Raw genomic sequence first — 26,694 nt, forward strand, 5'->3', positions numbered from 1 at the left:
AGGAGGAATGTTTCTGCTTGTCCTTAAAGTCAATGAAATGGTGGTATTGGTGATTGTGACATTTGCATAGTGTTGTTAACTCTACCTGGTCTTGAAGTTGAAACTTAGAAGCAGAGTGCTTGTTGAAAAATGGATATCATGTCACGGCTATACAATGTAGCCCTCTAGTGGACGGAGTGGTCTTTACACTGAGTACATACTTGCATAACTAAATCCTGGGCTCGGGAACCCCTAGTGGTTCAAAGTGATTCGAAAAATTACTTGTGTGCTTTTAAATTTCATTTTTTTAAACTTTAAATATCCCTAAAATCATACACAGTCTTCATGTCATGACGTCATCAATTTAGAGCTAAATGTCTGGGTTTTGTATTTATGAGAAAACTAAGCTTGTGTTTGATGTAATTTATTATTGTAACATTTCATTGTATTTTGTTACATTAGCATTTCATAAATACATGTAGCCACTATATCGAATTACTCCATAACAAATGTACATTTCGAGCTGCCGAATGAGAAACTTTAAGGGTGAGTTTAGGACCCTGCGACCCATAAGATATGAAGAGTGGGTGGAGTCACTGATGATTGACAGGATATTCTGGAGGCACGGCAGGCGAGTAATCTGGCGAAACTGACCACAGCCACACCGTCACACTACAGACGGCGAATTTTAACGAAATTCCGCCCCAACTCGGGAATTTCATCGCGTTTTGATGCCGAAATATTGTCCAGAAAGCACCACCCATGGACTTCTATCTCTGATAATCGTGTTTGAGAGCTGATAATGATGAAGATGAAGCTGCGAGCGGCGGGAGGCGAAAATCACCGATGCGACTTGAATTCCGTTAACGGAACCGAACGGGAGAGCGGCGGCACCGGAGCGGCTCCGCTCGACAAGGAGACGGTGTTCGAGTGGTTCGGTTTACAGCTGAACCCTGCCGGGCGCGTGGAGCTGCTTTGCGGGCTGTTACATATGTGTCAGCCGCTAGAGCTGCGCTTCTTCGGCGCCTGTCTGGAGGATCTGGCCCGGAGAGATTTCAGCGTCCTGCGGGACTTCGAGATCCGGGCCAACTGCCCCGCTGATCTAGAGGGGCTGGTGGACGTAAGCGACCCCGTGGTGCTGTCAAAACTGCTTGTTTATTTGTCTTTGCTCGGATCCAAGAGCAGGGAATGCGCCGGGATTCTCTTCAGGACGTTGAGTCGAATGGACGCGGGGATGTGCGGGGCTTTACCGGAGCCGGAGAGTGTGGACCAACTGCGGCTGCTCTTCATGATGGGCTCGTTACACCCGGCGTTCAGTTTCCATCAGCGGGTCGAGTTGCGTGCGCAGTTGGACAGACTCCAAAAATGGGTGTGTGATATTTACCTCAAAATCCACTTGCATTACACATTACGTGGTTAAAATACTATAGTAATTTAATGTTGCGATCACGTTCCCCAAATTATACGATGGCAGATGGAAGTACCACCCCTACAGAAAAGTCGTGTGACAGTGATTGTTACCAGGGTACATTAGATGGTAAGACCATGGTACTTTGCGAAATAGATATACGTTACACATACATTCAGTACCGGTCGAAAGTTTGGTAACATTACTAATATACACTCACCTAAAAAGGATTATTAGGAACACCTGTTCAATTATTCATTAATGCAATTATCTAATCAACCAATCACATGGCAGTTGCTTCAATGCATTTCGGTGTGGTCCTGGTCAAGACAATCTCCTGAACTCCAAACTGAATGTCAGAATGACGTATTTCACATCTGCTCAGTTATTGGGATATTCACGCTCTACCATTTCTAGGGTTTACAAAGAATGGTGTGAAAAGGGAAACATTTCCAGTATATGGCAGGGCAAAAATGCCTTGTTGATGCGAGAGGTCAGAGGAAAATGGGCTGACTGATTCAAGCTGATAGAAGAGCAACTTTGACCGAAATAACCACTTGTTACAACCGAGGTATGCAGCAAAGTATTTGTGAAGCCACAACATTCACAACCTTGAGGCGGATAGGCTACAACAGCTGAAGACCCCACCGGGTACCACTCATCTCCACTACAAATAGGAAAAAGATTGGAAATGTTGCCTGGTCTGATGAGTCTCGATTTCTGTTGAGACATTCAGATGGTAGAGTCAGAATTTGGCGTAAACAGAATGAAAACATGGATGCCTTGTTCCCACTGTGCAGGCTGGTGGTGGTGGTGTAATGGTGTGGGGGATGTTTTCTTGGCACACTTTAGGCCCCTTAGTGCCAATTGGGCATCGTTTAAATGCCACGGCCTACCTGAGCATTGTGTCTGACCATGTCCATCCAGTTATGGCCACCATGTCCCCATCCTCTGATGGCTACTTCCAGCAGGATAATGCACCATGCCACAAAGCTCGAATCATTAAATTGGTTTCTTGAACATGACAATGAGTTCACTGTACTAAAATGGCCCCCACAGTCACCAGATCAACCCAATACAGCATCGTTGGGATGTGGCGGGCCAACATTTCTAAAGAATGCTTTCAGCACCTTGTTGAATCAATGCCACGACGTAGAATTAAGGCAGTTCTGAAGGCGAAATAGGGTCAAACACAGCATTAATATGGTGTTCCTAATAATTCTTTAGGTGAGTGTATATACACATAAACATGTAACATACAAATACAGTAGGGCCAACATTACTATTTTTATTGTTTTTGAAAGAAGTCTCTTATGCTCATCAAGCCTGCATTTATTTTATTAAAAAAATACAGAAAAAAACTGTAATATTGTGAAATATTTTTACAATTGAAAATAATGGTTTTCTATTTTAACATACTTAAACTATAATTTATTTCTGTGATGCAAAGCTGAATTTTCAGCATCATTAGTCCAGTCTTCAGTGTTACATGATCCTCCAGAAATCACTCTTAATATGCTAATTTGCTGCTCTCTTGTTGTCAGTTGGAAACAGTTGTGCTGCTTAATATTTTTTGGGAACCTGTGATTTTCTTTCTTTCTTTCTTTCTTTCTTTCTTTCTTTCTTTCTTTCTTTCTTTCTTTCTTTCTTTCTTTCTTTCTTTCTTTCTTTCTTTCTTTCTTTCTTTCTTTCAGGATTAATTGAGGAATAACAGCAATTATTTAAAATACGAATGCACACAATAACAATATAAATCTTTATTATCACTTTTTATTTACACACTTTACACACCTTGCTTGATAAAAGTAGCCTATTAATTTATTTTTTTTTAAAAAAGAAAAAATTACTGACCCCACATTTAATTGTATTGTATATTGTTACACAAGATTTCTATTTTGAATAAATGCTGCTCTATTTTTCTTCTTCTTTTTTTTTTTTTTTACTTTTGATTAATCAAAGAATCCTGAAAAAAGTATCACAGGTTATAAAAAAAATATTAAGCAGCAGAACTGTTTCCAACGATGATAATAAAACAGTATTATAACGATTTCTGATAGACACTGAAGACAGGAGTAATGGCTGATGAAATTTCAGCTTTCATCACAGAAATAAATTATATTTTAAAGTAAATTAAAATACAATATTATTTTAAATTTTAATAATATTTCACAATATATGTATTTTTGAAAAATGCAGGCTATAAATGCAAACTTTAAACTGGTGTGTGTGTGTGTGTGTGTATATATATATTAAGGTATTTAAAAATTCACGAGTCATTGTATTTACATGGTACTCCAGGGAATATTATGGTACATGACCATGGTAGTAAGTAATATGATACTATTTCATATATTGTCAAAAGTTACTAATAAAAATGACCAAAACACTTAGAGAAGCATACACATACCATGGTGAACATTTTGAACCAATATGAATCATGTAAATATTTCAAGTCAGTAACAAAAAGTACCATAGTATAATTTGAACATGTTATGCCAATAGTATAGGCTACATAAAAATGCCATGGTGTTATCATGTGATGCCATCAGTGCTCCATGGCACCGCCACTTAAACTGACATCACCTGGCACATGAAACTGAATAAACTCTAGTGTGAAAAAGGAATGTGTGCTGGATTCCAGTTGGAATTTCTATCATACTTTCGAATCAATCCTAAAGGATCAAATAAGATCCTACTGGATATACTCCTACAAGATTTCTCGATTATTTCTTAGTTTTTAGAGAGTCTCTTTGGATATTGTGCAATGCTTAATAAAGTTCTAAATGTTTTGTGCTGGAATGATGTCAGTTAAAGGAATCACATGGTTCCTGAAAGATTTTACTTACATTCCATTCCATTGGATGTTCCGCAGTTGCCTGTTCTTGTCTTGTTGGGAGTTCTTGAAAGAAGAAGGTCTGTTTAGTTCTGTTGGAATTTTAATCTAAATTCCATCTCGGATTGTTTTCAGATGTTCCGAAGGATTCCTTTGTTTGTTTGTTTGTTTGTTTTTGACTAGGGAGAGCCAGAGTTGTGTCAGACATCAGGTGCTAATGTCAGATGTAAAGTGTCCCTCTTAAAGGGATAGTTCACCCAAAAATGAAAATGATGTCATTAATGACTCACCCTCATGTCGTCCCAAGCCTCCGTTCATCTTCGTAACACAGTTTAAGATATTTTAGATTTACTCCGAGAGCTTTCTGTCCCTCTATTGTAAATGTATGTACGGTATACTGTCCTTGTCCAGAAAGGAAATAAAGACATCATCAAAGTAGTCCATGTGACATCAGTGGGTTAGTTACAATGTTTTGAAGCATCGAAAATAAATTTTGGTCCAAAAATAACAAAAACTACTACTTTATTCAGTGTTGTATTGTATTGTCTTCCGGTTCTGTTATGGATCCGCGTTCAGTGATGCGGCTGACGTGTATCCGGTGCGGCTGAGCTTCGGTTACAGTCCGAGGGAGACGCACCAAACAATTTTCACAAACATAACTAAGGATTTCCACACAGAGGAAGACTTGCATTTTTTTGCCCAGCCATATTTATTTGAAACCGAATAAGCTGACGCACCAGACACACGTCAGCAGCGTCACTGAACGCGGATCCACAACAGAACCGGAAGACAATACAATGCTGAATAAAGTCGTAGTTTTTGTTATTTTTGGACCAAAATGTATTTTCGATGCTTCGTAACATTGTAAATAACCCACTGATGTCACATGGACTATTTTAATGATGTCTTTATTTCGTTTCTGTCAGCAAAAATCTAGCACGTTCCCTTTTCCTTCTTGATAGGAATGTGGTATCTCAAATATACGAAGCCTTTAATCCAACACAACTAGGCATGATGGGACGTTTGCTTTGCTAAATTCATCCGTCTTATAGGCTTGTGGTTCAATGCTATCCTCCCTGATCTCCTTTGATCTCCATGTGAATGACTTTATTGTGGGCTTTGCGTTTCATAAATGAGGCCATGTGTGGGGTTTCTCCGTCGCACTCATTAGACTGAATCGGGTCTCCAAAATGACATTGTCCGTTTGTTCATGAATGTCTGTTGTTTGTTGCTGATGTCAAGTTAAGAATGATGTTAATGGTTTAAATGATGGCGATGAGTCGTGGACATGTATGCTTATGCTCAATTGATATAAAACAAGAGGAAACGATGGATCACTCGGTTCAATCAAATTAATTGACATATTTTGAATGACTGAATGTGAATGGCTTTTATTTGGTTTGATTGTGTAAGTGTCGCGCCTCATATGCAATGCTTTGATTTACGGCCCACATTTGGAAACCCGTCCACTAGGTGAATGTCAGGTTTCTAGATCAGTTGCTGTCAGATCGTGTTTTGTTTTTAAAAAACACCAACGAAATGTCTTGAAACTAGGAAATTATTAAACTTGTGATGCATCAATATATGGGCTATATGCTGTATATTGATTAACAGTTTATAACTGTACCTGAAGTATAATACACATTTTCTGTATACAATTTCAAAGTATTTGAGACGCAATGACATATGCTTGAGGTCAGGTGAATGCACCTTTAACCTGAGTCTTGTCACTTTAGACAAATGTTAACTGTATATTAAAGGAGTAGTTCACTTTTAAGAAAACTTTTGCTGATAATTTACTCACCCCCATGTTATCCAAGATGTCCATGTCTTTCTTTCTTCAGTCGAAAAGAAATTAAGGTTTTTGATGAAAACATTCCAGGATTTTTCTCCATATAATGGACTTCAATGGGAACCAAACAGTTCAAGGTCCAAATGACAGTTTCAGTGCAAACTGCAAACTGTTCAAAGGGCTTTAAACGATTCCAGATGATGAATAAGGGTCTTATCAAGCAAAATGAGCGCTCATTTAATAAATAAATAACAAAGTTTAAGTTTTATAAGCTCAAATGCTCTCCTTGTTCTGTTCTGTGATGTGCGTTCGTGACCCAAATGACACAGAAAAAAGATTCGTTCATTTTGATGAACGAGTTCGAACAGGAGAGTCACAAACATGCGTCACAGAACAGAACAAGACCCTTATTCATCGACTGGAATCGTTTAAAGACCTTTGAACAGTTTGCACTGAAACTGTCTTTTGGACCTTGAACCGTTTGGTTCCCATTGAAGTCCATTATATGGAGAAAAATCCTGGAATGTTTTCATCAAAAACCTTAATTTCTTTTGGACTGAAGAAAGAAAGACATGGATATCTTGGATGACATGGGGGTGAGTAAATTATCCGCAAAAGTTTTTTTAAAAGTGAATTACTCCTTTAAACAATCTTTTATTTTGTTGAATTTTTGCTTTTAGTGTGGAACAGACAATAAACCTATGGTGTATATCAATTTATATATATTATAAACTTGCGTCTATTTTTCTTTGTAAAAAGTGTGATGTTGGGAATGAATGTTTACTCACCTTTTTAACTAATTTTCTTTCGATGTGACAGAGCCAGTTTTCCAGGCCGGGGTTCCTCTGTCGACACCGGGAGAATGACGTAGACTGGACTCTTTGCAGCAACGCCAGTCCACACCTCAGTGGCACGACGCAGAGGGAAGGTATCTCATCGTCGCATGTTGAAAAGCTTTTCAGCTTAAAGAAAAAGACACATTTGCAGCACTTTAACGATGATGTTCTTTGACGTTGCAGTGGTGCACATTGAGAAGATCATTCTGAAGGAGGTTACTATGGGAGGAGAAGGCAGGCTGTACAGCTTCGAGGTAAGTTCAGAAACCCCTCAGACGTTTCATTTAAAGAATCCTCCAGGTTTTTCACAGTTATGAAAAATGATTTAGAATGACATGCACCCATAGTTGTGTGTCATAACGGTAAGTAAAAGACTCCTAAGAAATCAAGAAAATAAATGTTGCTTGGTCTACACAGAATCTACAGATTTCCACAGAATTCAAATGACTGCATTAATGAATTTGAGTTAAATTCGAATTTAAAATACCCCTATTATGGTATTTTAAAAGTTCCTAATTTTGTTTTGGAGGTCTCCTATTTTGCATGCATCCAAGGTCAAAAAAGACTTACATTTTTGCATACACAGTATATGTTTTTTTCATAGTGTCTGAAACAGTTCAATAAAGGATTCAGTGTCTCTAAACCCCTCCTTTCCAAGAGCCTACTCTGCTCTGATTGGTCAGATCGCCCAGTCTGTAGGCCAAAACGTGGAAGTTACGTGGAGTTAGCATTTTAGCACTTCTGGTTCCCTCGCCCTAAAGTCTATGGGTTTTTGCTAAATCGCCTGAAATAAGGTCTGTGGTGAACAAAACCTCTAAACATTTTCACGTTTTTATCTATGGCATGAAACACACCAGTTATAACTTGCTTGTGTTTTTTAAAAATGTATACATTTTGGATTAACTTGTAAAGATTATCTTGACAGACAAAACATGTTAGGTAGGGCTGTGCCATATCATACCGTCCACGATAATACCGGTATAAAATTTTACATGATAAAAAATTGTCATATCGCGATATTGATGATATGATGACGTATGGCGTATTTACGTTACTTAGCGCGCGCACAACAACACAGCAGCATGTCAGCCTCCGGATCAGATCAAGATTTAGTTCCTAAAAAGGGAGCTACTTCAATAGTATGGAAGTTGTTTGAGTACAAGAGGTCAGATCTCCAACAACACAATTTATTTTTTTTGTCAAATATGCATGAAAACTCGTTTCACCACTTCCCTACTAGCGTACATTTTGCATTCGCCTAATCTTCCTTCAGAGTTTCCGCAGTTCGGGTACAACAGTCACCACGATTAAACTCTTTCTAAGATGATTCAATGTTACTATTATTATATTTGATCTGTAAATAAAAGGTCTATGGTTTCGCATAAAACAACTTTATCTTGCTGGACTTTATTGCTGTAACTAAATCATCATGTTACTTTCTACCGGCCGGGTGTCTGTTAGAGCACAACACTAGAGTCAGAGCACTATTGTTCATCACGCGCACAGTAACTGAAATGTAAAACTGTTAAAAGAAAGGACTCAATAAACGATTGCATAGCTAGATACTGTATATTATACACGACGCTACGCATCAGTATTTATTTCCTTTGTGCTTTGAACTGTTCAGCGGAGTACTCGACGCGCTGCGCGTGCGCGCTGTGACTCCGTGTTGCTTCAAGCGCATCATTCAGTGCTCGGGATGCGCATAAGCGCTGTGCGATATATTGGAGCCTTTCATATCATAATACTTTTGCGCAATGAAAGATTATTAATAGCCTTTGTTCTGTCATTAATAGCCTTTGTTCTGTCCTATCGATCATATGTGGCTGCCTCATTAAACATGCCCCAATTTTATAGTAGACTAGGCTATATAATAATTAATCCTTTTGATTTGTTACCTTGTTTTTTTTTCAAGAATGTACAATACAAAGAGCAATGTGTAAAGTTTTACCAGATTTAGTGTTACAATTGTCTCTTATTTATTCCCCACTAAATGTTTTTTCCCTAAATGTTCAGATTTTATGCAATTATTGTATAAATTAGGTATTGTATACCTCATTTGATGCTAATCCAAAAAAGATGAAAGGCAACTGTTACATTTTGAAGTTTTGTTTGGATTGCCGCTGTTTGTTTAAATTTTTTGTACTTCAAAGTTTAGGTAAATTTTATTAGGTGACAATATTGTTCAGGCTTCTGAAGTTATTGTTAATATTGTTAAAATAAAATGATAAGGAGTTATGTTATACTTTTTTTGCACCAATGCTGCTGCCAGCCAGCTGCAATCACCAATAAAACATTGTTTCATGTATATTTTTTCTATATCGTGATAAATATCATTATCGCAAATATTCTTGAAATATCGTGATATAATTTTTAGGCTATATCGCCCACCCCTAATGTTAGGGTCACAACTCTTTGTTGAACACAGATCTTATTTTTTGCGATTTTCCAAAAGTCTATGGGGAAAATGCATAGCTTTTCGATTGAGGGAACCCATGCGCCGCTAACTTCCGAGTGGGGCTGCAACAAACGATTATTTTGATAATCGATTAATATAACAATTATTAGAACGATTAATCGACTAATCGTCGATTATTTTGCTGGCTAATCAGTAAGTTTGGAACGCTTATTCAGCTTTTTCAATTAGTTAAAACATTGAGTTATACATATTCTTGCAGAAAGCGTTTTTATTTTTGATCACAAAAATAAAGTGATAAAAATAACTATTAAAATATATATTGTTATCGTGAATTCAAATTTCTCATATTGTGAAATAAGTTTGTAGTCTTATCATCAAATTTATTCCTCGCATAATCATTGCTAAATATAATAGTTTTAATGATTTTTAAAATACATTTTCTTTAGGCCACACAATAACAATAATTATTAGCTTGCCTCAATATATGCCAGAATTTTAATATTGCTGCATCCTTAATATTTGATGTATTTGAGTGGGCTTAGATTGCTATGGAAAAGATTAGGTTCAACATGAAATCTAAACGGACCCCATTAACTTTCTTAATTCATATTCTTGGTGTTCTTGTACGTGTTTTTTTCAATACCAAGCCGCCCGGCCACGTTCTGGTATGCCAACACCCATGCCAACACCCACGTTTCACGATTTAGTCAATTCCCGATGGATAAAATCCCACACTACATTTTTTCCTCCTCATTGCACATCATGTTCCACTTGGAAATACGCTGTACAGTAAAGTTTGATTTTGAAACATTAGTTTTATATGTGCTAATGTGGTTGTTTAAAAGGAACATTGATGTTGCGTAGGTGCAGTGTGAATCAATTCACAGTTAATGTCTTTGTAGAAGCTGTTGTTTTAGATTTGCATACACGCTTTGCATTATTCATGGCGTTAAAAAGCCTTAAAATGAACGTGCACTCAGCCTCTATGGCTGCAGACATGTCCTGAAAGCTGAGCTTCGCTCTCGGCTGTGTACATGAGATTCCTGTCTCTCTGGGACAAGTCAGGAAACATGCAAAGCCTGAGCTGTAAACATCCGGTTGTTGATACAGAGCTGACAGCCTCACCAAAGAGGCTTTGGCTCGGCTCACAGTGAGAGTATGGCCCTGTGCCAAAACAGTCAGAGAGAGTGAGAGAGAGAGAGAGAGAGAGAGAGGCCTGACTGAGAGAAGTGCTTTTCTTTTCCACTGCTTAATGTATCGTGTAATTTTTAGGAGTCAAAAGTGCCTTGGAATCCTACAATACAGTTTTATAACAAAACCTACAATAAATATCCTGTAAAAATCGTTGTAGTGTACCAAGGAAAATATGAAACTAAGGAAAACAAGATTAACATCTTGCATGTTTTGTTTGGCCTGTACTATAATTGTCTGACATATTTGATAAGTGAGAGAGTCATTTTTGCATTTTTAGTTTGAATAATGATCTATTTGGTCAACACAATTGACCTATGGCTAAGCCATGCCCTCAAACACGATGAGCCAATCACAGTGCGCAGCTAACCCAATACACTCGGACATTCTCATTGTTAGTCAGTTTCATTTGGTTTTTTTTTTGTCATTTTAAGTTTAAAATGGTCAACCAGTGTTTATGGGGTACAGATGTGGCTGGGCGACGGTGTGTATTTTTTTTACCCTTTCCCAAGCCATATCTCAACCGAGATAAGTGTCTGTTTTGGATTAAGTGATGCGGTAGACCTCAACACCAAGTAAATGTGGATAAATTAAACAAGGATGTCTACATCTGTTCTAAGTTAAATCAACAACATATTTGAACGTTATCTTTAAAATCTCTAACGTTAGCCAAATATTAGAAAACGTTAACGTTAGTTTCTAGCTGCGTTGTACATCGTCACTTAGCTTCATTAACATATGTGTAAATAACCGAGATAACAAATGTTAACAATGTTGTGCTGAATGATTCATGTAAATACTGTAACACCAAACGGTGATGGCAATGATATGCGGGTTATAACGTTTACACTGTGACCTGTACATGTTTGCCTGGAGCTGAAGTTTTTCATCGACCTTCTCAACAATAAAATTATTAATATAACCCTCCAATGCATAGTCAAGGCCCTTTAGGTGACTTCGAGATGATATATAATCTTTCGGTCTCCAAAAATCACCAATTGCCTCCTGTGAAATATCTCCTACTGTGACAGCCCCGAATGTTGACCGTTTGTCCGAGGGAGTGGAGAGGGCGTGGCTTTGCATAGGTCTATTGAATTCACAACCTATTATACTTTTGATATTGTGTCACATTTTCGAGTGAAACTTTATTTAATGAGAAAAAAAAATGAATCGCTTGGATTAACTAACTAGGCTTTGGTCATGCTGATGGACTGGTTTTAATATCAGTCTTTACATTGACCGCTAGAACCGCTCCTACAGCCGTACTCCTCAAGACAGGCATCTTTAGTTGTTGCGCCATAACTCGTTCTGGTTTGTTTTTTGAGCGTTGTTTTTTTTAGGATGCATGAACTAGTTCCACTATTAAAATGGCTTTGACAATTTCACTATTAATCAGGTCTTGTAAAAGGTCATGCTGAACTGTCTGCCTAAAAGTTACAGAGAATGTGCGAGTGAAAATTGGCTTTGACAAGTAAATAAAACGTCTTTTGACTGTTGGTTTGGCATTATACAACCATTCCATTTCAGGGTCTAAATGTTCAGTGACAACAAATTCTTCATTTATTACAAATAAACAGAATTTCCATAACAGCCTGTCTGTTGGGCTGTTGTTCAGTTTTCATAACCTAAAGGTTGTTTGGGGCCGAAGTGGGATGGAGACGTATTGAGGACACAAGACTTTTGCTCTACTTTCCCCAGGATATATTAAAGGGATACTCCACTTTTTTTGGATATAGGCTCATTTTACAACTCCCCCCGGTTGAGTTTTACCGTTTTCGAATCCATTCAGCCGATTTTCTGCTATTTAGAAGAATATCAGTAACCAGACAGTTTCTGGTCTCATTGACTTCCATAGTAGGAAAAAAATATACCATGGAAGTCAATGAGACCAGAAACTGTCTGGTTACTGATATTCTTCTAAATAGCAGAAAATCGGCTGAATACATTCGAAAACGGTAAAACTCAACTGTTTAACTTAAAAGGCCTATTTCCAAAAAAAAGTGGAGTATCCCTTTAAGATAGAAAACAGTGCTGACAGAGATTTGAAGTGTTTAAAATCACAATCTGTATGTAGGTATGTTTTCATCCACCTATTTTTATGCTCATTTGGGGATATTGTATCTATAACTGCTGGGTGGAAACGCTCTAAAAGTGCGCTTAAAGACCTCATGCGTCCGAAAGCAAGATAGATTACAAATTTATTGCATTTCGTCTACGCGTTCTAAGACACAAGGAATTTATCATATATGAAAATTAATATACAGTGTCTTTTCCCACTTTTCTTAGTTATTATAAGCGCCAGTTTATCAGGAACTGACGATTCTGTCCTCTTCAACTCACTGGATGGAAACTGTATTTTATTCGCAAATGTTTAAAAGTTAAATTCGCAATTTTGGATGGTCACTTTTGTTTGATATCATCATAAATTGCATAAATTTAGTGTTACTTCATATTGTTAAAGCTGCAGTCCGTAGCTTTTTGGGGGTTTAAAATGATCCAAAATACATATTTGAGAAAATACATAACCAGCCAGTGTCCAAAACTCTCTGCTTGCGTTAGCTCGATTCAAAACGGTAAGCTTGTAATAACGTTTTTAATTCCAGTGGTACTGGTGGATTTCAGCGGGAGTGTTTCGTTGCGTCATTTCATCACATCTGTACACATAAAGAAGAGTCTCGGCTAGTATAAGCTATATTGCAGTATCCACATCCCAATCAGAAATCCCCATGCATCACCGTAAGACTGATTCTCCACCCTTTCCCAGGCTTAGCACTGAACCCTGACCACCTGTGTCTCGCCAAACCCTACGATTAAGACATCAGTATTCACTGGAGAAGCAGACCAAACCGCGTGCCAGCCCTTGTTAAGGCTAAAATATTTACTCTGTGCGATGGGCTACCCGGGTGTTGAAAGAGCCGGTTTGGAGTTACAGATAAACACTTCAGCACTTTCTCTGTTGTCTGAGATAGAGGAATTGCCGCAATTACAGACATCATCTAATCGAGTCTTTTTGAGTGGATATCTGGAACGGAATGGGACTTTCACAATGGCTGCAACTTATTTACACGTGTATTGTGAATTTCTACTGAAAACTAACAGTGAAAAAAGTTCTCCTGTAAATCTACAAGCCAAGGATGAAATGGCTTTAGTTTAAATAATATCATTGTGTTTACAGTTAATGTTTTATATATATATATGAAGAGTTCAGATGCAAAAGCCGCTAAGTGCCATTTGAAATTTTCTTTTAGAATGATCATTTTTATCAAGTTTGTATATTTAAGTTCAGTGATTTCACTTAAATGGCAATGATAATTACCTATTAATTGTTATTTAAGTGAAATTACTAAACTTAAATATACAAGATTGATAAAAATCATCATTAAAGAAGAAAATTTCAAATGGCATTTAGAGGCTTTTGCATCTGAACTCTTCATATGTATATGTGTGTATCTATATTAATGCTCCAACACTTACGCTAAGTCTGCATCGTCAACCAGGTTTTGTGGATTTTTGTGGACGCCGTGATACATTTGCATAATGATTCTTTGATGAATAGAAAGGTCAAATGAACATTTATTTGAAATAAAAAATCACTTTTCATCAATTTAATGCATCCTTACTGAATAAGTGTTGATTTCTTAAAAAAAAAAAAAATCCTACTGTCCCCAGTTTTTTTTAACCATAGTGTAGGTTAAGATAAGTTTGAAAATAATAGACTTTAGTCTTTACCAATTTAAAAATATGTGAGTTATGCATGTTTAAATGTTCTTTTCAGTTTAGCACAGAGACTTCGATTTCTTTTCTACGAAACGTTTGCATGAGCAAAAGCCTTGGGGAATTCATTTAAACCAGTTGAATGCTATCGGTTGAAATGCTGAGGCCAAAAAAAGTGCAGTGACCCAGTTTGGCAAGAATGGATTCTGGGCATACGCCCCATGCTGATGTCATTGTCTTTATTTAGGCTGGTTTAAATATTTCAGGTATGCCCATAATTCAATGGGAGATTCCATTCGAATATTTTTATTTACCTAACACACCATACGATTTGGAAATGAGCTAATAGTCTAAGAGCTCAAATGTTCTTCTCTTGCTGTAATGTCATTCCTGGAACCAAAAGGATTGGAATATTTGACAGAGAGGACAATGTGAAGAAATCCATGTTAAGGCATTTGTGGCAAGTGGACAAGCACAGTTATTCATGTCTGGGTGAAACATGATGAGCTTTGGGGAATCCAAGTAAAAGATTCATTATGTTCAGACTGATGACAGCAATACTAGTCTATTCTCACGAGCTTCTCTTGTTTTGCAGGTGACATGGTCAGACTCTTCATCTACTGCGGTCACCAAAACTCACCGTGAGTTGGAGGATTTTCTTTTAAAGGTAAGCAGAGAGACAGGTCTTTGGTGCTGTATTTTGTGTTTGTTTAGTCTCGTGGATCTGGCGCACATACCAGTGTGCCAACCAGTCGGGCAAGATGCCACCTGGCCAGATCAGCAGGGACGTCCATCTGTTTCGGTTTCTGTTTCCCGCTCTCTGGCTCTGTTCAAAACAGAATACTAGCATCCTGTGTGCTTCAGTGTTATTTTAGTATTATTTACATTAGGGATGCACGATAAATCGGACAGCATATCGGTATCGGCCGATATATGTTCATTTTTAATGTTATCGTTATCGGCCTGGTAAGAAAATGTGGCCGATATATTAAAACCGATAAATAATGTATTATTCCCTTCAGCTGAGACACTTGTTGAGAACTTTTTGAATTTCTTGAAATATGATTGAAATCTCTTAAAAAAATGAAAATCTGGTTCGGGACAACATGAGCAACGCAAATCTGTCATATCGGCTATACAACACTATGATGAGAACATCATTATAATTGTGTGCTTGGGATGTGGATTTAATTGTGAGACTTTTGTTTTTGTAATCAGGCTCTCAAAAAAATGAGATACATTTTTTATTTAAGTTTATCGGCCGATATATCGGCTTTCAAATATAAAGAATTATCGTATCGGCCAAAATTTTCATATCGGTGCATCCCTAATTTACATACAGTATTTATTCATATTTTTAATTGACTTTAATTTTAATTTTTTCATTCTTAATTTTAATTTTAGTTCAGGTTTTAGTAATTTTGTTGCATGCTTTTTTTTGTACTTTTGTTATTAGTTTCAGATAGCTATTTTTTAGTACCTCAATTTAACTTTTTTTTTTTTCAATTAACTGCCAAGGAAACTTTCGTTTCAGTTTTTCATCCAATATTTTTTTTTTTGTTTTTCATTTCAGATTTTCGTTTTAGTCAACAATAACAACACTGATGTACTGCATACTGTGTGTGTGTACTTGTTTAACCTACATCGTGGGGACCATCCAGCGGTCCCTACGAGAGAAACATAACATACTAAATAATGCTTATTTGAAAATGTTGAAGTGCAGATAGTTTTCTGGGATAGGTAGGGTTGGGGTTGGGGTTAGGGGATGGAATATATCCATCCATATGTGTGTGTGTAAATTACATTACAAGAGAAATTACATCCTAATCAAATTATTGAATCAAGACTCAAGATATTACACTGTGGAAATGGAGGGTCAGGTCGGGCACATTGCATTGTAGGATACAGTTTTCCACCACAGTGTGGTTTGGTTGTGCACAGCAAATTTTGTCTAATATAGATAGTTGGGTCATCTGGTTATTCTCTACATTATGTACAGATAATTCTCACATTCATAATGTGCACGGTATTCATTTTGTATAGACCATTTCACAAGATGTAAACAACACTGGTCCAGAAGCACTTCCTGTTTCAGTTTTTTAACACTACATAAAAGCTGGGATAAAATACAACCAACAGATCATTTAAAACTGAATCAAAAAGTTAAACAGACATCTTTAAGATGTTTTCTTTACATGTGAAATAAAGAAACAGGAAGTGCTTCTGGACCAGTGTTGTTTACATCTTGTGAAATGGTCTATACTGCAAATGTAGTATGGTAGTTTGCCATTCCAAACAGCCAAACATTGAGTTTTTTGCCTTATTTGGCATTTTACCTCCTGTTTAGCTGTAGACAATGTAAAGTGAGGTAAAATAATGCCTAAAACAATCCCTCTTTCTCTCTAGCTTCCTAAGGAGCAGAGCCCAGATGGCTTTGAGAAGGGCATCGTCAGATTACTCAGTCGTGGAGATCAATGTGAATCAAGAGAACTGGAGAGGAACCTCAGGTGAATCTCATTTTGTTGAGCGAATGATGGGGAACATTACTTTTAATCGGAACATGTTAAAAAAGGTCCTTCCCTTTGCTTTGGCTCTCTATCTTTTCCAGAACGGAACGCTTGTACATGTTATTGTTCAATTTGAAGCACTATTCGCTCTCATTACCCGGATTGCAACATTGTGTCGGCCCAGATCTGGATTCCACGTGTACCGGATCTGAACCGACACTTTGTTGCTGTGTGTGTTTAATCACATTATTGCCTGCATTTAGCCATGCATATATTGTATTTTATATTTAATGAATTGATTAATTTGAAATTACGAGAGCATTGGTTTTATTAGTTTCAATGTTTAAATGATATAGAAGTATGCAGATGGTTTTAAATTCTTCAGCGATTGAAGATTTGATGAACCAAATTGTTAAAGGGAATCAGTAGCTACGTTTACATGGACATAATAGAATTGAAATCAATACGATTGATGAATCCGATCAAGGTGTTTACATGAATGATAAATAAAGTGATCGGGTTGATTTGCGCGTTTATATGTCACAAGATTCAAATCGGAATTGATTTTTTGACATGCGCACACTGCACAAATATGCCACTGTTATTACGCTATTTCAACGTCCTTGCACATGCGCAGTCATTTTAGTTTCGGTTTTCAATCCGATCAAGTGTTTACATGTTCTCTCGCTCGGATTACAAAAGGAGTAAACCACCCCTTTCAATCCGATTGAAATTCTAGTCGGATCGAGCTCAATCGGATCGATTAAGGTGTTTACATGAAGGGTTTTTAGTCCGATTGAGCAGTCAATCCGATTAAAAGGGTCCATGTAAACGCAGCTAGTGTTCAATGTTGTTGTTTTTTTGTCACATGTAACAAAGTGTCCTTGTCAAGTCCCTGAACACATGGTAGTATTTGGGTCAGTAACACTGATGTCAGGACCAGAGGGGATTCTACTTCCTGTAGCACAGTTTAGATGCGGTCACAGATTGTGCAAGATGTTGTTTTACTATTTTAAAAAGCTTTACCTCTCTCTTGTTGGTTTGCAGGGAGAAATTCCTGTCTTTATCGCAGGATGTCCTTCAGAGATGTGATGTTTCCAGGTTCTTCCTGTCTGATGCTTCTGTACTGCCATGTAACCACTGTGAGGAACCTTCTCACTGGCCGATCAGAAAATGTTATCAGTTGATGATTAATGTTAAAATGACCAAATCTGTCCTGATCTCTCTTTGTGATGCTAACCCGTCTGCTCCTCTCTGCAGGTACCAGTGCGCCCGTGACCAGAATCCATCAGCCTGAACGTGGTTTCTCTGAGGACTGCTCCGAGACTTCCAGCCTAGAGGAGGGTGAGCGATCCAGACCTGTCAGATCTGCCCTAGAAACACACGCCAGCACCATTACAAGTGCTAACGCTGTACTGACTGCTGCAATCTCATCGCTGTCGTTTCTCTTTCACAGATGGAGAGGCTTACAGTGTCAGAGCTGCGGGACTGAGGTAGACCTTCATTAAATAAATTCGGATTTTTATTCAGCAAATATGCATTCAATTGATCAAAAGGAGAGATGGAAAAGACATAGACATAATGTTATAGAAAATATATACCTATGTGCATGATCTGTGTTCCTCTCGTGTAGTAATCAGCGCTCTGAATGCCAGAGGAGAGGAAACTGTGAGCAGAATGGAGAGAGAGTTTGGAAGAAAGAAACTGAATTGGAACAGGTGAGTCTGTGAAATTGTTTTTCGCTTTCATAGTGCTTCTGCAGCATGTAAACTGTCTATAATGAAATGCTGTAGTGTATCCTATAATTCAATGTACTCAAATTCCATTTCCATGAGTTAATAATGAACTGGGAAGAATCACTTTTTGATTGGACTGTCAAAAGGTCTTCTTTTTTCTTTTAACATGAGGACAGGGCGCTACTCACCGAATTTAACTTGAAACCTAATGAACTAATGTGATTACAATGCAGCATACTACTTCATAGTGTAAACTGTTTTGCATACTATTTTAAAGTAACAAATAAAGTACAGACACAGTTGGTCATTCTAACAATTTGAGGTAATTTATTTTGAGGTATGTTATGCTCACACACTCTTGTTCTGTCTCTGCAGAGCTGCACCAGTGACCGAAGAATCTTCACAGCTGGACAGAAGAACAAAGGAAGATCAGCTGGAAAAAGGTACACACACACACACACTGTCATTTCTTTAATTTTCGTTCTACTTGTTTGCAGATTGTAATGTTGATCTGGTTTTTGTGTCTTAACTGAGATAACATTTTGAAATTGGTCAATGTACGGGGTAAAAACCCAACGATTCAAAGGGGTAGTTCACTTTTGAAAAAACGTTTTGCTGATAATTTACTCACCCCCATGTCATCCAAGATATCCATGTCTTTCTTTCTTCAGTCGAAAATAAATTAAGGTTTTTGATTAAAACATTCCAGGATTTTTTCCATATAATGGACTTCAATGGGAACCAAACGGTTCAAGGTCCAAAAGATACTTTCAGTGCAAACTGCAAACTGTTCAAAGGGCTTTAAACAATTCCAGACGATGAATGAGGGTCTTGTCAAGCAAAACAATCACTCATTTAATAAATAAATAACAAAGTTTAAGTTTTATAAGCTCAAATGGTCGCCTTGCTCTGTTCTGTGACGCACGTTTGTGACTCTCCTGTTTAAACTCGTTCATCAAAATGAACGAATCTTTTTCCGGTGTCAAAATTGACTCGGAAAAGGATTCGTTCATTTTGATGTTTTTTGATTCATCGTCTGGAATCGTTTAAAGTCCTTTGAACTGTTTGCAGTTTGTACTGAAAGTGTCTTTTGGACCTTGAACCGTTTGATTCCCACTGAAGTCCATTATATGGAGAAAAATGCTGGAATGTTTCATCAAAAACCTTCATTTATTTTCGACTGAAGAAAGAAAGACGTGGACATCTTGGATGACATGGGGGTGAGTAAATTATCAGCTAAAGTGTTTTGATAAGTGAACTACTCCTTTAAGACAGTTTCTTGTACTCACTGATGCAGCAGGAGTGTATGGTCATCATGGCTGCTGTACCACTGTTGTATGTTTTCAGGGATCGAGGACGACGAGTCGCTGGTGTCAAGAGTTCTAATGGGATCCAGAAACCTTCGGCAGCACTGATGATCAACCAGGCAGCTTGTAAAGGTGTTTGTGCCATGGCTAGAAAAAGTCATCCGTGCATCTCTAAATACATCACACATACATGTATTACCACCTCACTGTGACCTACAACTTTGTGTTCTCCTGTTGTTTGGTTTCTAGACACCGGGAGGGACCGGTATGGGGACACGTCATCAGAGAGCTCAAACTCAGTGCCGTCAAGCCCTGTTCACCAGAAGAGCCTGGAGGACCAAGGTGCTTTACCTTTTTTTACACACATTATATTTTTGGCCTTTTTATGCCTTTATTGGAGAGGACAGTATTCATACTATACTAGGCTTAGATGAGTGAATGTGTTCTAGGGCTGCAACGTCGACAATAAAAACATAATCATGAAGATATTTTTATCGAAGATATTTTTTTCCATAATCATGAAGGCTTACAAAAGGAGATGTTAGGAATAATATCATGGCAGTTACTTTTTCTTTTTCATTCTGTAAATTAAAAGGTGAATGAGAACATCTCTGTCAACTCAATTCTCATGTAAAAAAAACTATTGTAATTTTATATCTATAATAATGGTTTGCAGATTAATATTTTACCCTTTTTGCGTCCTGAAGTAATGACCCTTTTTCTGTTTCAGTTCTATGAAAAGCAGTGGGCTTATTAAACAATGCTTAGAGAGCATTTGTGTGTGATTTGAGTTCAACTTAAAGAGAATGACCTGTTTAGTTGGCTCTAAGTTCATTAAAACCACTATTTCAAAAGCTGAACTGATTTTCTTTTTTTTTATATTATAGTAAGAATATGTATAACTCAATGTTTTAACTGATTGAAAAAGCTGGATAATAGTTCCAAACTTACTGATTAGCCGGCAAAATAATCGACGATTAGTCGATTAATCGTTCTAATAATCGTTAGATTAATCGATTATCAAAATAATCGTTTGTTGCAGCCCTAATCTGTTCCTCTAACCATTGGTCACATCCTCTAGAAAGTAATTTGATTTAAAAATTCTAATCTGTTGTCATATACTGTAGTTTGATACCTTTATTAAATGATTGACATTTTTAATTTTTTTAAACACGTGTCTATTCAGATACGGAGAGTCAGTCGGATAACTCGGCCCAGGAACCAGCTGAAAAGACTCACCCCGCCAAAGGCGTTGGCGGGAAAGCGGTTGCCATGGTGAATCCATTAGTTGCCGAGCCCCAGAACGTCCCTCAGCCTCCTTCAGTGGTGGAGTTGGCACTGACCGCGTGCCTCCCCTACTCCCTGCAGTACAACACTACCCAGAGCGACACTGGCACTGGGCAGGGCAAGATAACCATCACCATCCCACTGGGCCAAGACCCGGGAACATCATCAGCCAGCGCTCAACCACTGCAGCAGCCACCGCTGGGGGCGTTCAGTGTCCTCCCGGCCAGCCATTGTCCTCTACAGCCCGCCAACGCCACAACCAACAATCCTGTCAAAACAAACACCAAGTCCTCCGTTACCGCCAGCGCCAGTGCCAGTTCCTGCACTCTCTCCAATAGCCAAGTACCGGGACCTTGCCCCACAAGTGTACCCACGCACACCCCGGGGCCGGGCCCCCTACCGGCCCCCGCGGTCACACACAGCACCGCTCAGAGCGATTCCTTGTCCTACATCAACAGCTCCAGTCTGCCGGTTACCCCACAGGCGTGCGGGATGCAGCAGGGGGGCTGCAACTCTTGCGGCTGTCGAGGCACCTGTGGGGGCAACGGCACCCATCAGACACCCGGCTACTTCCTGCCGCCCCAACCTACCCGTCAGATCTTTGGGCCTCCGCCCACCTTCTTCCACCTCCCTCCGTCTCTATGCAACAGCTTCCCCGCCCAGGGTCATCAGAATAACGGGACGCCTATGTCCTTCTACACCCACAGTGGTCCCCATACAGCGTTCCTCCACGCTCACTCGGATCACATGATGGCATCGCAGGCGGGCTACAGCCTGCCTCAGATGCCTCCCTTCCGTCGCTTTTACCCTCCCGTCTTCCCGCCGGTCGGCCTGATGTCTGGCGGAACCAACATGAAGAAGAATAACAACGTGTCCTGCTATAACTGCGGCATGAGCGGACATTACGCTCAAGACTGCAAGCAACCGTCCAACGACGCCGGGGTTACAGGTACGATGATGCGGGTAACGCTCTACACAAGTATGCAAAGACAGATGTAATTTTTCTTTTGCACATTCCAATTTGCAATTTTTGCGTAATCATCTCCATTATCTGCTCGTGTATTTATAAAATGTTGAAAAAAATTAATTACTTGGAAATTATAATAAAGTATAAATATTAGAATACAACCAGAAAATACTGGAAATGTGTATGCTGTATTAAAAAAAAGACAGCTTCTATGGTTTATAGTAGGGCTGCTGTATTATGGAAAAAAATCATAATCACGATTATTTTGGTCAATATTGACATCGCGATTATTGGTGAGTGATTTGATCAAAGTCTTGTAATTTTTAAATCTCAGTAAAATTTCACAATTAATGATAGGCTAATTCAGCAAAAACTATACTAGGTTAACTAATGTGGCGGTTCCAGAAGACAAGACAAGTGCAACAGAACAAAAATTCGAATGAAATAAACAGTGCTTTAAGTTTTTCAGGAGGATGTATTGGTATTCAGAGAAACAACCTACAACAGAGAATAAAGAAATCAAATGTAAAATACATTAACTGCATAGTCTTCACTGTACTTATAATAATCCTTATTAAAGCTACAAAAATAATTCATTCAAGAGCACTGAGTGATTTTATCACTGTCATTTGTTTGATTAACATTAACGGCACTGACTGAAGCAGTAATGTTTAAGCAGTAACCGCTGTTTACATTCACTTAAAGGGTACATATCATGCTTTTAAATCATTCATTTTTACTTATAAATCATACCGTTGTGGTCTATATAAAGCATAACTGCAATGCTTGGGTCTGAATTCCTCATTATTATAGCTCCACAGGCCCCTTTTCTGATGTGCGTCTTTGAGCGACCCGTTTCAAAGCGGCCCCTTTAAATAAAATGGCGTTGCGTCTTTCCCCGCCCGCTCTCCAGGTCGCTGAGTTCACACTCAGTTCAACTCCCCACGTTCGGCCATTATTGTAGTTTGATAAGAGATATACGATTATATACTATAGCTTCAAAGAACATTTTTAGTCACTCGATAACAAAATGTCAACAACGGAAGACTTGTCCATCAAGCCTTACATATTCGAGCCAGAGCGAGCGAGTTGATAAAGACGACGACGACCCTGCAGAACATAGTCTTCATATGGACGTATTGGTATGCGAGTTAACTGTTTTGTGTTATTAGTGAAAGTCGACTATTTCTCTTGTTAAAACAAGCACACTGACAAGATAAATGACTACGGTCCAATCTTACCACAAACAATCTGCATTAATAATAATATAATAACTTGCGTGTAGAAAAGCATCAGAAAACACAGCAGCTAAATAATTGAAGGAAGTTACCCCTCATTCAGACGAAGTCGATCGGCAAACCCTTCTTTATACTGACGGAGGTTGTTGAAGTGGGGATCCTTGAAGCGCTTCAGGTCACTACATCCAACAACCGAACATTTTGACTTGCCCTCTCGTAACTTCTGCATCATTGAGCTCGGACTACAAAATCGGAGCGAGAAATAATAATGGCGGATTGCTCGAAGTGTTGGGCCGGTAGTCGATGTCCTTATTTGGCAGTTCCGCTTAGGGCTGTATTCAACCAAAGAAATCCTTAGTCGACCAAAGTCGAGTCCTGCTCGACGATTAGTCGACTAAAAAAAAAAAAAAAAAAAAAAGTGATGTTTTGATTAAACATTTTTTAAACAATTGTCATTGAGCATTTATAAAACAACAACGAAAAAACATCACAAATAAACAAAACTATAATAATAATACAATTCTTTGAAAATTAAGTGATTTTTTAACTGCAAAAAGTGAAGAGCTCTGTCCTAGGTCTATAGTAACATTCACAATCGCGCACCTGACCACACCACACGCTGCAAAAAATATAACTGCTATCTGCCACATAATGAAAAATCCCAACAAAAGCTCTCGTTTATACAGGCTTTATATTCTTCTTTACTTTCAAAGCTATGGGTTAACTTTAGTCCTGACGATCAAGGCGTTTTAAACAACACTCAAAAAAACCCAAATAACTTAAAAACAATCCTATAATAGGCTGTAGGACTGCGTATAGGTTTATTTTCGTTTTGTTGCATTATTTAGGCTATTTTCAAATGCGTCAAGTGTACAAATAAAAACGAAAACATCAAGAAAACACAATCTATTGAGTCAGCATGATATAGCCGTTAAAAGGCTGCTCACGTCTTTTGCGCGCTCAAGTTCGATTTTAAATGTAGGCGCGCGACTTGCGCGCTCATAATGGCAACGCGATCGCCTCCCTCCACAGTCTTGTCGTCTTTGTTTTAAAATGCAGCCAGACAAAAGATTTATATTTCCTGGACATTTTGTCGACTAAAGCCAAAACAAGCAGCGTTCTAACTGAATGAATACAGCATCCCTTACCGAGCGCGAGCAGCAGCGCAGCCAGACACAGGTGCGGTTCCCGAGTGTATTATGTGTGTGCGCTAAACTGTGGCGCAGTTACAAAAATAGCCTAAATTAAAGCATTTTAAAGTTGGGGACAAAACATAGGCTAATTATATTTAGAATACAGTAATAAATAACTGCTTATAAATGAATAATTATCAAGGAGTAAGTCGTTGAAAAATTCCTTCTATTGGTAAAAAAAAAAAATGCAACTGGTCGACCAATAAGAATGTCAGTCGACCACGACGGCATCGACCGATTAGTCGACTAAACGACTAAAGTTGACAGCCCTAGTTCCGCTGCAAATACAGTGACGTTATAGTTTAAAAAACGTCATAGAGAACAGAAAAATCTGAACAGGTTGAAAAATATGACCAAAACAGAATATAAAGATATAAACGAAGCACCTGAAGAGAATACTTTCATCTTTTCTGTACTTATAAACACTCCAAATATACAACAAAATGCATTTAAGCGCTAAAAAAGTGGAATTTGCATGATATGTCCCCTTTAAAGGAGTAGTTCACTTTAAAAAAAAAAAATTGCTGATAATTTACTCACCCCCATGTCATCCAAGATGTCCACGTCTTTCTGTCTTAAGTCGAAAAGAAATTAAGGTTTTTGATGAAAACATTCCAAGATTTCAGAGTCCATATAATGGACTTCATTGGGAACCAAACGGTTCAAGGTCCAAATGAGAGTTTCAGTGCAGCTTCAAAGGGCTTTAAACGACACCAGACGATGAATAAGGGTCTTATAGGACAGATATCAAATATAAGTATCACTGCATGAACTACACAGTCCGAACTATTTGCACAGGCTACTTCCAGTACTCAGTAGTGCTGCCTGTGCTTTGTGTCCACATATTTGCTTTTAGCGCTCATACTGATACACGTCTGTATGTTTCAGGTGGTTTCCGGCTGAAGTATGTTGCCCCAAACACCTCAGAAGCTCTTGACAAAACCGATTGACAGAAAGCAGGGGACCAAAGCCCTGCCAGCCAGCGACTCCAGAGACCCTTTAGATAGAGTTTTGTTCTGTTTGTATAAGCTCTGGAGAGGTTTGCTTTAAAAAAGAAAAAAGAAAAAAAAAAAGAGCCAATGCAAACGACAGATTGCAAGACAAGTTGCTAAACTTAATGAGTTCTCTTAGAAATTAAATGATCTTAATGTTATAGTTTAAATAGGATGGATTGTAAGAGGAGTTTTGTTTCAGGTTCAGAATAGTTTATTGTTGTCCGAAGGATTTTATTCAAGCTATTTCGCTCTCATTAGCAGCGTCTGGCCAAGTTAATGAGAAAAGGAAACTTACTTGAGTCCTGTAGTGCAGTATTTTTTAGTTTTAGTTTTTTCTGACACGGGTGAATCTTTATAGGCTTTTATACATGCTACGGGAGAAAACGACAAGGAAAAAAATACTGCAAAGGAATATTTTGGAAGTTCTTGTTTTGTTATTGAAGATATGCATTCTCTTTCTGATAGCAGAGAGGACGTTTTTGAGGGCTTCTAATGATGCTCTTACAACATTATGCGCTGCTGGTTTGCCCTGTTCTCCTTCTCAACGCGATGCACTACAACTGTTGTTCTCTGAAAAATGTGAGTCGGGTGTTTGAAATGCACTGAAATAGCCAGATCTGCAAGACTGCCTCTCATTCACACCTCTGACCACTAGAGGCCGCCATAGTTACTCGTATCAGTTACTCAGTCGCCCCTCAAGTTGTTCCAAACCTGTATGAGTTTCTTTCTTCTGTTGAACACAAAAGATTTTTTGAAGACTGTTGGTAACCTGACCGTTGACATCCATAGTATTTATTTTTGATTACCAACATCCGTTAGAATATCATGTTTTGTGTTCAACAAAAGAAAGATACTCATACAGGTTTTGGAACAACTATTGAGTTTTGGGCGAACTATCCCTTTAAAGGGATAGTTCACTCTGAAATTCATTTTTGGTATGTTTTATCTTGCCTCAAGGGCATCCAAGATGTAGGTGTCTTTGTTTCCGCAACAGTTTCAATTTTGATATTTTTATGTCAAACCGTTCTTGTCTGTCAGATATAATGCAGGACTATGGTCACCACCTCAAAGAGCATGCACAGAGAATTCCAAATTAAACATGATTTAATGATTCGTAAATGTAAGTACACATCGATGGCCTAAGACACGAAACGAGCGGTTTGTGTGAGAAAATGAATAGTATTTATATCGTTTTTACCTCGTTACCTCAGCCACGTCCAAGTACTCTGAGGGCGCGGGCGCTTTGTGGCTGTGGTAAAAACGATATAAATACTGTTCGTTTTCTCACACAA

At 38.3% G+C, this 26,694-nt stretch overlaps 1 protein-coding gene across 1 annotated transcript; it reads left to right on the forward strand.

Moving 5' to 3' along the window:
• The first annotated feature begins 587 nt into the window (after positions 1–587).
• On the forward strand, positions 588–25,482 carry zcchc2 (zinc finger, CCHC domain containing 2). Its single transcript, XM_039677657.2, has 14 exons — positions 588–1,348; positions 6,832–6,940; positions 7,032–7,102; positions 14,768–14,839; positions 16,579–16,679; positions 17,727–17,821; positions 17,940–18,023; positions 18,136–18,172; positions 18,313–18,397; positions 18,791–18,858; positions 19,763–19,854; positions 19,972–20,064; positions 20,909–21,958; positions 25,296–25,482. The coding sequence occupies exons 1-14, from the start codon at positions 782–784 to the stop codon at positions 25,355–25,357; spliced, it is 2,586 nt and encodes an 861-aa protein (XP_039533591.2). The 5' UTR covers positions 588–781; the 3' UTR covers positions 25,358–25,482.
• Positions 25,483–26,694: the final 1,212 nt, after the last annotated feature.

This window comes from Pimephales promelas, chromosome 5 (assembly GCF_988280905.1).
Source record: "Pimephales promelas chromosome 5, fPimPro1.hap1.1, whole genome shotgun sequence".
Lineage (NCBI taxonomy): Eukaryota > Metazoa > Chordata > Actinopteri > Cypriniformes > Leuciscidae > Pimephales > Pimephales promelas.